Consider the following 12,976-nt stretch of genomic DNA (forward strand, 5'->3'; position numbering starts at 1 on the left):
GAAGCCTGATTTTGTGATTCTCCTGTCTAAACCTCCTGAATGCTGGGACAGGGCATACTTTACCACACCCAGCAGGTTACCATCTTGTTGTTCCTTTTGGAATTTGCTGAGGAAACTGAGACTAAGGGAGATGGGATGCCCTGCTTGGAGTTTCACAGGCCTGCTCTGTGGTCCCAGAGCCAAGCTGACCCTCGGGCGCCTCACCAACCCCATTCCTGAGCTGGTGCCAAGGCTGAAAAGAGAAACTGGCCCAGGGCCCAGACCTGCTGGTGCTGCAGCCTAGGCTGAGGGACCCTTGCCTGGGAATCTGCAAGGCTCAAAGGGCTATTTATAGGCCCATTCTGGGATCTAGAAGGCCCTCATCTCCAGCCTGGATGTCCCTGTCCTCATCTCCAGCCTGGATGTCCCTGTCTGTTACTGGTACCCTGAGGCTAACTTCAGGAGATGAGGTGAGGGGGCACAGAGTGGCTCAGAGGTCACATAGGTGAATGGAAGCTCCTGGACAGCCAGGTCTCAGGGACAGTTTCTCTCTAATTGTACAGGAATACAGCCAAGGTCATAGTGGCTAGTCATACACAATGCCACCAACCACCTGAGGAGGATCGGGAATTTAAGGCTATTTTCTTGACTGCATAGTAAATCTGAGGCCGTCCTGGGCTATGGAAAACCCTGTCCCATTAAATAAACAAATACATAAATAAATAGAAAAGCCAAGCGTAGTGATGTTAGACTTTAAAACCAACACTTGGAAGGCAGACACAGGTGGATCTCTGTGAGCTTGAGACCAGCCACACAGTGATCTCCAGGACAGTCAGGGCTACAGAGAGACCTTGTCTTGAAAACAAAAAAACCCAAAGAACAACAACAAAAAAGAAAGAAAGAAAGAAAGAAAGAAAGAAAAGAAAAGAAAAGAAAAGAAAAGAAAAGAAAAGAAAAGAAAAGAAATTGAAGAAAGACCAACACTCCAGTCCAGGGTCGGGGCTCAGCTAGATAGAGCCAGCCTCCATGTGACACCCTCCCTGCTTCGGGGCTTGGAGGGGGACAGGAAGGAGGTGGCTTTCAGGCTCCCTGACTCAGGGATGAATGCACCATGTTGGCTACTTCACTGGGAACTCAGAGCTACTAAATCCCTGGTGAAACAGGAGGCTCTTTCATGCCCAGGCGCCAGTTGGGTGAGGAGGCGGGAAGAGAGTAGGGGAGCTGGCGGTGTCCCAGGGGGCCAGGCAGCCTCATGCCAGGGCCAGGGGCAATGCAGGAAGGATGGCGGCTGGGATTCTATGCAGCCCCTTCAGGCACCACAGCCCCTTTTTTTGTGTTGAGTGCCACAGAGGTAACACAGCCATTGGCAGGGTAATGATGAGTCCATGCCTAGAGACAGACTTGTCTATGAGCCCCAGTGTCTCAAGTGTCATTGTTACTGGATGTCAACCCAAAGGGCCTACTTTTCACAGGCAGGAAGCTGAGCTCAGAGGTCAAAGGTTTGTCTGAGAACGCATAGCCAAACTTTTAATGATGCATGCCCTTGGAAAACAGCGAAGCTGGAGCTGGATGGCCTGGCAAGGAAGTCCCTGCGTTTCTGGGCTGGCAGGGCACCCCTCCTGATGTGACCCAGTTACCCTGCCAGGTCTGCTTCCTGCGGTGGGTTTGGGAGACACCAGTGGGATGCTAAGGAACCCGTCTGGCCCTCACAGAAAGAGGGACGATCAGAGGCCACTCAACCCTGAGGCTGCTCTCTTGGGAGTCTTCACTCAGAGAGCAGACTGGGGGTTCCACCCTCCTTCACACTGGTGATGGGACCCAGTGCCTTGCACTCTCTGGGCAGCCTGCTATAGAGCTCCTTAGCTGAGGAGATGACTCAGTTGGTAAAGTGGCTGATCCTGACAACTCAAATGCAATTCCCAGGACCCACGTGGTGAAAGGAGAAAACTAACTCCTACACGTTATGATCTGACTTCCATATATTAAAAAAGTAATACAAAAATTAGAGTCTGGTGAATGTTTGAGAGCACTTCCTGTTCTTGCAGCGGATCTACAGTCAGCTCCCAGCAACCTCACCGGAAGTGGTACAGGAGATCCCATGTTCTCTTCTGGATGGACAGGTACCAGACATGCATGGTATACAAACACGCAAGCAGGACACTCATCACACATTAAAGTGTTTTTAATTAAAAAATATATTTTAATCCCAATACGGGGCGTGAAGGTGCATGCCTTTAATCCCAGGGCTCAGGAGGCAGAGGCAAGAGGATCTCTGGGAGTCTAAGCGGCCATTACCTGTGATGCAAGTTCCGGGCAGCCAAATCTACACGAGACCCTGTCTCAAAAAATATATTAGGCAGATCTGCTAAATTGTCCATGCTAGCATGAAACATAAGCCCTGCAGGAGAAGATGGATTTAGGGTCTGAGCTGGACGCGCGGGCTGGGGGTGACTGAAGCTCTCAGTAGCACGGCCTCTTCAACATTTATTCTGGCCTCTTAGGAAGGCAATGGGGTGCAGGGCTCCCAAGCTGCATCCACGGCGAGCGAGGCCTTCTGCAGGCAGACACGATCACAGGAAGGCCGTGGGAACATTTTGTAGATGTGTGTAGTTCAACAGAACCAGAAACCTCAGTGTGAGGGCCCTTTAAGAGGTGAAGGGGCGGTGCCATAAACTCCGCCCCGGTCCCGCGAACGGAACAGCATCTGCGTTGCACTGCGCACGCGCTGCCCGCACGCGGTTCCGGGTTCGCAGATCTGCAGAGGCGCTTGGGCTCGGCTGGTTTAGGGAGCTGGGTTTTTTTTTTTTGTCTCCCTCCGGTTCCCAGATCGCCCACCTTGTCACATAGGGGTGGCCGGGGGTAGGGGCTGTGACCGCTGGGTCAAGTTGAGAGTTGCAGCGTTGGGATTCGAACTCGCTTTCCGCGAGGCATCCTAGAACTGTCATGACCCAGTCTTTGGTTTGTCCCGAGACCGTGAGCAGGTGAGATTCAGTGTAGATCTGGACACCGGGGCGGAAGAACTGGGAACTGAGCTGTGGAGGCGAGGCCCAGATGGTCCAGGATCGGGAGCCTGGAGCACTCTGGGGGCGGAGCCAGGTGGTAGAGTCCCTTGATTTAAGTCGTGTCCTCTGGCTGGGGTGTTGCCTGGTGCGCCTGTTCCCTGGCTGGGAGACCTGGTGTTGGTGATCCTGGCTGCGGGGTGCGGCCCGGTGGTTAAGATCCTGGCTGTTGGTGGCACGAGTTCTTGGGTGTGGGGCCGGCCGACCTGGTGGGTGGCTCACAGCAAGGATGTCCTAGTGTTGAGGCCCCTAGCCTGGTCCTGTCCTGCAGGGTCAGTTCTGTGCTTAATCGCAACAGCCGGCAATTTGGAAAGAAACATCTCTTTGACCAGGATGAAGAGACGTGTTGGAACTCTGACCAGGTAAGGTGCTTCTACACCCCTCCATTCCAGGGGAAGCAGATGCGGGGTTGCAGGGTGCCTTGAGGTCTCTGGGGAGACCTAGAAAGCACAGTGCCCTTCCTGTGCTGGCCGTGGCAGTGACACTTGAAAGATGAACAGGACATCATAGAGCCCTAACCTTGTAGTTACCAAGTGCCTCAGTTTATCCGTCTGCTTCCAGGGCCCCTCCCAGTGGGTGTCACTCGAGTTTCCCCAGTGTGTTCAGATCACACAGCTGCAGGTGCAGTTCCAGGGTGGCTTCTCCAGTCGCCACAGCCGCCTGGAAGGTACTGAAGGCTCTGAGAGGTGGGGTGTCAACAGGGTTCCCTGGATTCTTAGCCCGTTTCTCCTCTGCAGGTTCCCGGGGTGGGGAAGCCCTCTGCCAGGTTGTAGACGTCTACCCCGAGGACACCAATGCCCTTCAGATATCCTGCCCGCCTGTGGTGGGAGGGACCTGGCTCTCTACAAGCTTCAGGTCTTTGGGTGTGGTGGTAGAGTCACTGGGGAGGCTGGGGCAGAAGGATCTAGAATGCCAGGCCAGCCTGGACACATGACCAGACCCTGTCTCAAAAGAATCAAGGCTCTGACCTCCTCCACATGAAAAGGAGCCACTTCTCTGTGCTTTAGTGCCCTGGAGGGGAAACAGGAGACCAGGAGTTCAAGGTCATCCTCAACTACACAGTTTGAGGCAAGCCTGAGACCCCATATTTAAAAAAGAAAAGAAGGTGCTGTTGATTTCTTGCTGGGTATGAGGCACCAAGAGCCTGCGGTCACTGGCCCATCGGGTGGTCACTGGCCATTGGGTGGTCTCTGGGCTGGGAAGGTGGGGCCTGATGGGTCAGAGAGAAAACCACCGTTTCCTTGACTGTAAGAGGTCACACTTTCTCCATTCCCACCATGGAGGTGGACCGACTGAAGTTGACTTTTGAGGACACCACTGACTTTTTTGGCCGTGTAGTCATCTACCACCTGCGGGTGCTGGGTGAGAAGGCAGGGTGAGAAGCAGCTATTCCTTCAGGAAGCCCCCCTGGGAGGCACCCAGAAGAAGGCTTCAAGTTCAGCGCAGATTTATTGGTCCCCATTGCGGAGGGCCCTTCCCACCACTGTCCAGGAGCCGCCTCTCACGCCAGTTGTGGGCTTACTGTCCCTGAGTGCCTGGTTCCCCGCAGGCTGTCTTCACTTTTGATCCACAGGCCCCAGGGTGCTCTGGAACAATCTGAGGATGTGGCTCTCCATCACCTGTTGCACTGTGAGAGGAGGGGGGAGGAGGGGTGAGCCGGGAAGAAGGGACTGAAGAAGGTGCTCAGCCTCAGATGTAAACAGGAGACCTTGGGGGAGCAGGGAACTGTCCAGCCAAGTGCTGTGCTGCACTTGCTGGGCTGGGCTCCTACCTTGAGAAGAGGTTGCTTTAAGGCAAGGCTTGCCTGTCTCCCTCCACTTCTGCATCCCAACCACCCTCCGAATTGGAGCTCTCCCTGCCTCCAGAACCACGAGTCCAAATAAAATGTTAAAAAAAACACCCCATCAGTGGTACTCTGTTATAGCCACAGAAATGGAAGTCTGGGATGCCCACCCCACCGCCATGAGGAATGATGTGTGGATGGGGATGGAGGAGATGACTAAGACCAAGCCTACTCTGGGGCCAGGGCTATTTGTATCTCTGAGTGTCTGTGTCCCCCCAGAGTGGCTCTGAGTGTCTGTGTCCCCCCAGAGTGGCTCTGAGTGTCTGTGTCCCCAGAGTGTCTCTGAGTGTCTGTCCCCCAGAGTGTGTCTGAGTGTCTGTGTCCCCCAGAGTGTGTCTGAGTGTCTGTGTCCCCCAGAGTGGCTCTTAGAGTCTGTGTCCCCCAGAGTGGCTCTTAGAGTCTGTGTCCCCCCCTCCCCGAGTGTGACTGAGTGTGTCCCCCAGAGTGTCTCCCCGGGGCAGCGTTCACTCTTGTCATGCACTGGTGTCCCTGCTGCAACCTGGGTGCTAAGGGCCGTGTTTCCCACCAGGATCTAGCACCCCTGGGGAACACCACCCTGTGTGCAGCCTCTGCAGCCACCCATCCACAGCCCCTCAGCTCGCCACAGCAGCCCAAGCCCACCTTTGCGGTATCCCAGGGCCACTGCGAGATCCATTGGGGTGTAGCCAGAGTCGGCCTCTGTGGTGAGGTCAGCACCCCGGGCTGTGAAGAGAAATGGGCACTCAGAGACGGGAGCCCATGGCAGGGCTTGGGGACTGAAGTGACTGTTCCCTCCCCACCCCAGTACAACTACAGGTCTGCCTCTTGTCCATTGACACAGCACAGTGGCCAGACTTCAGTAGCCCCTACCCTAAGAACAGGGTTTAAGAGTCTGAGGCATGGAGGGTAGGAGGCTCATCGTGGCTGACAGGATCCAACACAACCCCTCACACTACCCTGTCTCTTCTGGTCTACACTTGGATCCTGTGATTCCTGCAGGGCCCGTGGGCTCCCACTCACCCAGTAAGGCCTCCACACACTTCACGTGGTTCCCACGCACGGCATAGAGCAGTGGAGTTCCCCCATTCTGTTGGATAAGATCATGGGAAACCAAGGTAAGTCTCAGTGCCCTGCCCTTGCCCTCTGGCTGCCAAGTCAACCTACTTCCTGCCTACCACTTGGGATATCTTTCTGTTCTGTGTCCTAGATGCCCATTCTTCCAGGAAGCCCTCCCTGACTTTCCTCGGCTGCCTGTGAGCTGGCCACTTCTAGCTCTACTCTTTCTGCGTATCTTATTTTTCCTGCACTGGGACTGATCGGGTGTGAGGACGGTTGTCTTGTGTTCCCAGAACCAGGGCAGGCTTGGCACCTTGCAGGGACCCATCCCATCCATGTTCGGGTAGGAATGGAAACCAGGAGGCTAAGACAGATGAGGGTGGCAGTGCCTCACCCAGTCATAGATGTTGATGTCCACGTCACGGTCGAGCAGCAACCTCACGATGTCTGTGTAGCCACCCATACTGGCAAGTGACAGCGCGCTCTCCCGCTCCTTGGCCAGGATGTGGGGGTCAGCACCCTGGGAGACAGGATAGTGATGGGACCCCGGAACCCCAGGGTCCCCAAGTAGGGCAGCACATCTTCGATGTAGCAGCTTCAGAGGCTGAGACCCCGGCCTGTCCACGCGTCCCCAGGATAGCGTACCCAGTCTAGCAGGAAGCGAACTGTCTCAATTTCTCCAAAGGCTGAGGCCCAGATGAGGGGGGTGAAGCCACGCTCATCCGGTTTGTTGATCAGGTTGTCCCCTGACAAGTGGGAGGAATATGGGACGGGGATGACAAGATTGCAGGGTGGGCGGGGCTCAGGGGTCACATGAAGGGGAACATTACACAGATCATACATGCACACACAAGCCACTCTCATGCACAAGTTCCCCTACCAGACAGGCATGTGACGGCAGGACACGCACCCTTCCGCAGGTGATCCTTCAGTTGGCTCAGCTCCCCTTGGGCTGCAAGCTGGTGGATAGAGAGGGCTGGGGGCAGAGACAGGCAGTGCTCACCCACTCCATCCCTCTCCAGGCCTCAGTTTACCCTGCTCATCCTCTCTTTGTTTCTGTTTTGAGGTAGGATCTCATGTAGCCCAGGCTGGCCTGCAACTTGCTACATGTTTGCTATGTGTAGGTAGCAAAGGATGACATGGAACTGCCGATCCTTGTGAGTGCTGGGATGACAAGTATGTGCTACTATTTTCAGTTTATGAGGAGACTGAGAGAAAACTCCGGACTTTGTGCATGCTAGCTGAGCAATCTACCAACTGAGCTACAAGCACTGTGACAACTGAGCTATAAGCACTCCGTCAACTAAGCTACAAGTACTCTAGCTGCTGAGCCATAAGCACTCTACCCACTGAGCTACATTCCCCAGTCCCTTGTGGTCTTTCGTCCTTTCTTGTTTTTGTAATGGGGGCTCATGTAATCTAGGCTGACCTCCTATTCTGTAAGTAGCTAGGGATGACCTTGAACTTCTGATCTCCTGCCCCAACTGCAGGGCCAAGGAGCACCACGGAGCTTGTAAGGAATCCTCTAGCCCCATCCCTACTTGAGTTCTACTTACAGTCCAGGGTGGCTGGCAGAGCTGAGACCTCGTTCCCACGTTGCCGGTTTGTGAGGGTTGTGGAGTGCTTCAGGAAACTTCCTGCAGGAAGAGGAAGGGCTGTTCCCTGGTGCCTGGGCTTGTCCCAAGGGTGTCAGGACAGATGCTGCGGGCTCCAGGCTTAAGAAGACCACCCCTCTGATCTCCACGAGCACACCCACATTCACACACAGACATTAACCATAAATTAAATAATTTAATTAAAGGAAGGGAAGATGAAGGGCCGGGCGGCACAGGCCACATTTTCAGCCTGGGCTACACAGGGAATTCCAGCTCAGTTGAGACCACAGAATGGAGCCCTATGGCAAAGGAACAGGAGAAGGAGGTGGGTGCAGAAGAGCTGTGGATACAGTGTAGTGACCCAGCACAAACCAGAACAAGACACCCAGAGAAGGGAGCTGGAGATAGATCATTCACTGGTCAAGAGTGCTTGCTGCTCTTGCAGAGGACCCCTGCATTTGGTTCCTAGCACCTGCGCCGGGGGGCTCACAACTGCCTGTGAGGACCCCCAGCCCGGGGTACCTGACACCTCACCTGCACTGCTCACACATAGACGCTGGAGACGTGCCTCGGTGGTTAGAGCACTGGCTGTTCTTCCCGAAGACCCGGATTTGGATTATGATACCCACCCGTTGCCTCACAATCTATGATGACTCCAGTTCCAGTGATCTAATGCCCTCTTCTGAGCCACACCACCTCCAGTAGGATCTGTGTGACAAGTTCCACAGACTGAGGCAATTGACCTCAAAAAGGGGAGGCCTCCTGGAACCGGCTGTGGAACTCTTTGATGGAGAAAAAAATATTGTTCTCACAGCAATCTATCTGTTTTATTTTCTCTTATTCCTTTTCTTATTTACATGTTCCTGGTAGCCTAGGCCAAGATCTTAAACGAGAATAAATGGGTAAGAAACCATCCCTAGAGATGGGGTCACTAGCATGACCTTATCCCCGGGGAAACCAATGCTTTACTTTCTAAATCATTTACAACACAATTATGATAGATAAAAACTTTCCCAACAATAAAATTTCATATGGCTACATGTATGTCATTGGAGGTGGGTTTGGTATATGGTAAACAAAGCCTTAATTAAAGAATTAAAATAGTTTAAATTTATGCATTGAAGATTTATAAAAAAAAATCAGGCATTAGATGTTAAATAATAATTGACCATATGGGGCTGGAGAGTTAGCTCAGCGGATAAGAGCACTGACCATAAAGATTTATTAACCTGCTCTTGGAAATATACCACTAGTCTTGGATAACTGCCCCACTGAATACATCCTTTTAGAATTGTTATATTCTGATGATTTATATTAATAATGATGTTACCCTGTTCTGTTTGTGATTCACTGAATACAGGTTTTTGGTTGTTTGGTTGTTTTTTTGAGACAGGGTTTCTCTGTGTAGCCTTGGCTGTCCTGGAACTCACTCTGTAGACCAGGCTGGCCTCGAACTCAGAAATCTGCCTGCCTCTGCCTCCCAAGTGCTGGGATTAAAGGTGTATGCCACCACTGCCCGGCTGAATACAGTTTGTTTGTTTGTTTGTTTCTTTCTTTCTTTTTTTCTTTCTTAAAGACTTATTTATTTTTATTATATGTAAGAACACTGTAGCCATCTTCAGACACTCCAGAAGAGGGAGTCAGATTTGTTATGACGGATGGCTGTGAGCCACCATGTGGTTTCCGGGATTTGTACTCAGGACATTCAGAAGAGCAGTCAGTGCTCTTAACCACTGAACCATCTCTCCAGTACCTGAATACAGTTTCTAAGAGATATTTTTGTGTTTTATTGTGCCAAATGATTTTTATTGGTATTTGTGATTGTTTCACTGGATATAGTTTCTAAGAGATGTAATATTTGTTTTTTTAATGTATAAAATCCCCTGCTTGAGAGCTGCAAAATACATTCAGATTCAAACTGCCTCTGTGTTTGTTTCTGTTTGACACCACTGAATCCTTACCCACCTAGCTTCGAGGACCCTCATTCCAGGGACCCCCCATACCCAACTGGGGTGGCCCGAGGCACTTATGGCCTGTGTGGGTACTGGATATGCAAGTGCTACTTACTTGCAGGCAAAACACGATACATACACTTTTTTAAAAAAATAAAAGTAAATCTTTTTAAAGAATATAAGTAAATAAAAATGAGGCTGGGCAGTGGTGGTACATGCCTTTAATCCCACACTCAGAAGGCAGAGGCAGCCTGGTCTACAGAGCGAGTTACTGGAGAGAAGTAAAAAGGCTAGAAAACCAATAGGGTTGGGGACACAAGGAATCATAAATTTAAGGCTAGCCTGGGCTACACAATGAGACCCTGCCACAAAAGAAAGGAGGAAGGAGAAAAGGCAGGTAGAGGTGCTAGAGCACCTGGGTGGTTACACCCGGGGAGCGGGCTTCTCACAGCAGGCAGAGCGGTGGTCTAGATCTCCAGATGCACAGGCTGGTGAGTCCACTTGGCTGCACTGCAATCATGTTCAAATAGTAGATGGTCTATGTATGTGTCACAGTAAACAAATGGGAAATGGCCAGGGGTGGTGGCCCATGCCTTGATCCCAGCACTTGGGAAGGCAGAGGCAGGTGGATCTCTCTGAGTTTGAGGCCAGCCTGGTCTACATAGCAAGATTCAGGACAGCCATGGCTCCAAATAGACTTTATCCTAAAAAGAATTATATGTATATTTTTGTGTGCACACATATACAAAAATGTATATGCAGACATACACAAAGTCTATACAAATTTTTTTGAGACACTATATAATTCTGGCTGGCCTAGAACTCGCTACATAGATCAGGTTGGCCTCAAATTCACAGAGCCCTGCCGTGGCTGCTAGTTGTGCAACCTCTGCACTAGAGGGCAGGGCCAGGCGGAGTCCCGGAGCCCACTGACCAGCAGGCCTAGCTGAGAAACAGCTCAGCTGGCAAAGGCACTGCTGTTGGCCTGGCATTGTCCTCCCTCAGACCAAAAAGTGGAAAAAGGGAACTAGACCTGAAAGTTGTCCTCTGCCCTCCATTGCATTGGCATGCATCGGCATGTTCATACACATGCACATACACATATTAAATAAATAATGCAATGTAATATAAAAAATTAGGGGTTGCCAAGATGACTCTCCGAAGTTAAGAATACCTCAGATGTGATCTGTGGACATGTACAACCTGTTGTCAGGGTCTCAGACGCCCTCTTCTGGCTCGCTCAGGCACTGCATGCACATATTGCATATGCAGGCAAAAGACTCACACACGTAAAACATTTAAAACTCCTTTAAAACATTTTTTGTTTATATTTACTTAGTTTGTTCCAAATATGTTTTGCTTGCAAGTATGTTTGTGTACCATGTGTGTGTCTGATGTCTTCAGAGGCCACAGGAAGTCACTGGATCTCTAAGGGATTGTGGATTGAAACTGGAGTTAGGATGGTTATAAGCCACTCTGTGGGTATTGAGAATTAAACCTATGTCCTCTGAAAGAACAAATTCTCTAAACAACTCAGCTGTTGCTCTGCCCACCCCCACCACCCTTTTGAAGACAGGGTTCTCTATGAGGTCCTGGAACTCCCTATATAAATCAGGCTGACCTTGAATTCCCAGGGGGCTACCTGCCTTTGTCTTTTGAGTATTGGGATTAAAGTTATGTGCCAACCATACCTGGCAAATCTTTAAAGAATATATATTTTATATATACTTCTAGATACATGTACCATATTATACACACACACACACACACACACACACACACACATATATATATATATATATATATATATATATATATATATATATANTATATATACACACACGCACAACAGAGAAGCCATTAAAGAATACAACATGTCAATGTCTGGTCTGGTCTCCATACATGTGCACACATATTCACATGCAGTGGTGTGAACACATGCACACACCCTCAGGATCACACACATGTATTACCTTAACACACACACACACACACACACACACACACACACACACGACAATAAAAGTAGGAGGGTGGAGGGGAAGAGCGATGAGAGCAGAGATGTGGCCTGGAACTTGACAGTCTCCCTCACCAGAGGCCAGAGTGGTTCTCACCCTGTAGTGAGGATGCACTGGCATCTGCTTCAGGATTCACAGCATCTGGGGTGCAGGGGAACAGGCTGAGGACGACAGTGTCTGAGTTCTCTGGGGATTCATCTCTGGCGTCCTCAGGATCCTCTAGGTCAGGAGCAGGAGGTTGCTGGTTTGGGACGAGGTTCTCTGCAACCTGAGTGGGCTCCATGGAGGAAGCTGGAGTGAAGAGATGGCAGTAATTAGCCAAAGCTCATGGTCCCCAAGATGNCTCAGTTGGTAAAGGCACTTGTCACCAAGCCAGATGACTCAATTTTGATTCCAGGAACCCACAGGGTGGAGGGAAAGAACTGACTCTAGTAAGTTGTCCTCCGACCTCCACACCAACCCCATAACACATCCTGCCCCCCAAATAAAAGAATAAATGTGTTCCTAACAGTGGCGGAGCTTGCTTAGGTGGGGCATGGTAGTGCACACCTTTAGTCCTAGTACTTGGGAGGCAGAGCCAGGCAAATCCCTTTTAGTTCAAGACTAGCCTAGTCAAAATAGTGAATTCGCGGTCAGTCATGGTCTGCATATTCAGCCTTGCATTATGACGTTGGGAAAACTGTGGCTTTAGATAAATATCATTTTTAATAAACTAACACCAGAACCCAAGGCAATAAAATGAGGGTTCTGGCAGCAGTCTGGGGTCCGATCACTTACAAGCTATGAAAACCTAGTCTATGACTAAGCTGAGCCTCATTCCCTCCTTAATAAGGTGAAGAAGTGAGGCCTCAGACAGGTCATATCAGAAAACATCATAGAGAGACACTAATGTCAAACTTATCAATGTCCCACTGTGATTATTTGGGTCGGAGTCCCCCAAAATGACTTAGGACTCAACAAAAGATGCGACGTGGATGATCCACTCACCTCCCTCCAGCCTCCTCCGTGCCCCTACGCTTCCAGCCTTGGTCTTCCAAAACTCAGGAAGCTCTGTTCACAAACTTTTCTGGTCCAGTAGATCTTGTGAAGAGCAAGTTGGTGACCGGACGCTTAGTCCTCTAGCTTCCTCTGCTGAGACATAGAGCAGCAACTTAATACGCGACGACTACTCCTACTGGAGAACTCCTCCACTGCGCCTGCGCACCCTTGCCCTGCAAAAGTACCAAAAAATAAAAAATAAAAACCCGAAGCTGCTTCTAGCCCTTTAAGACTGGAGGGAGGAGCGTGGCTTCCGCGGAGGCCAATGGTACAGCGGCGCATGCGCGCGTTATTCTTCCTAAAGGGCTGACCGAGCCTTAGACCCAAGGAGGATTTTACTGCGCGTGCGCCTCCCCGCCCCACGCACCGCCCCCACCTGTCTTCCCCAATCGGATCCACAGACGGTGGGAGGGCGGAGACTCATGGGCGGGACTTGTCAAATTTAAAGAGACCGACT

At 50.9% G+C, this 12,976-nt stretch overlaps 2 protein-coding genes across 4 annotated transcripts; one reads left to right on the forward strand and one right to left on the reverse strand.

Moving 5' to 3' along the window:
• The first annotated feature begins 360 nt into the window (after nucleotides 1–360).
• On the forward strand, nucleotides 361–4,936 carry Nr2c2ap (nuclear receptor 2C2 associated protein). 2 transcript variants are annotated; one of them, XM_029532174.1, is made up of 6 exons: nucleotides 361–449; nucleotides 2,025–2,099; nucleotides 3,310–3,400; nucleotides 3,600–3,705; nucleotides 3,776–3,843; nucleotides 4,298–4,443. In XM_029532174.1, exons 1-6 carry the CDS (start codon nucleotides 445–447, stop codon nucleotides 4,415–4,417), a joined length of 465 nt encoding a protein of 154 aa, XP_029388034.1. In that variant the 5' UTR covers nucleotides 361–444; the 3' UTR covers nucleotides 4,418–4,443. The 2 variants fall into 2 exon arrangements, with proteins under 2 accessions (XP_029388034.1, XP_021074822.1); XM_021219163.1 differs by lacking the exons at nucleotides 361–449; nucleotides 2,025–2,099 and adding an exon at nucleotides 2,683–2,960 and having other exon boundaries at nucleotides 4,298–4,936.
• On the reverse strand, nucleotides 4,452–12,768 carry Rfxank (regulatory factor X associated ankyrin containing protein). 2 transcript variants are annotated; one of them, XM_021219162.2, is made up of 9 exons: nucleotides 12,469–12,768; nucleotides 11,578–11,772; nucleotides 7,473–7,553; nucleotides 6,827–6,892; nucleotides 6,562–6,662; nucleotides 6,311–6,436; nucleotides 5,881–5,947; nucleotides 5,503–5,583; nucleotides 4,452–4,665 (listed from the first exon to the last, which is right to left on the reverse strand). In XM_021219162.2, exons 2-9 carry the CDS (start codon nucleotides 11,762–11,764, stop codon nucleotides 4,595–4,597), a joined length of 780 nt encoding a protein of 259 aa, XP_021074821.1. In that variant the 5' UTR covers nucleotides 11,765–11,772; nucleotides 12,469–12,768; the 3' UTR covers nucleotides 4,452–4,594. The 2 variants fall into 2 exon arrangements, with proteins under 2 accessions (XP_021074821.1, XP_021074820.1); XM_021219161.2 differs by having other exon boundaries at nucleotides 4,472–4,665; nucleotides 6,797–6,892.
• Between the last annotated feature and the right edge of the window lie 208 nt (nucleotides 12,769–12,976).

The sequence above is a fragment of the Mus pahari genome, chromosome 19, assembly GCF_900095145.1.
Source record: "Mus pahari chromosome 19, PAHARI_EIJ_v1.1, whole genome shotgun sequence".
In the NCBI taxonomy this organism is placed as follows: domain Eukaryota; kingdom Metazoa; phylum Chordata; class Mammalia; order Rodentia; family Muridae; genus Mus; species Mus pahari.

Coding starts and splice junctions, on each gene's coding strand:
- Nr2c2ap (XM_029532174.1), top strand. Junction 2,100..3,309: donor GTTCTCTTCTGGATGGACAG/GTACCAGACATG, acceptor CCTGTCCTGCAG/GGTCAGTTCTGTGCTTAATC. Junction 3,401..3,599: donor CGTGTTGGAACTCTGACCAG/GTAAGGTGCTTC, acceptor GTCTGCTTCCAG/GGCCCCTCCCAGTGGGTGTC.
- Rfxank (XM_021219161.2), bottom strand. CDS start 11,764: ATGGAGCCCACTCAGGTTGCAGAGAACCTCGTCCCAAACCAGCAACCT. Junction 6,893..7,472: donor TCTGCCAGCCACCCTGGACT/GTAAGTAGAACT, acceptor CTCTGCCCCCAG/CCCTCTCTATCCACCAGCTT. Junction 6,663..6,796: donor TGCCGTCACATGCCTGTCTG/GTAGGGGAACTT, acceptor CCCACTTGTCAG/GGGACAACCTGATCAACAAA.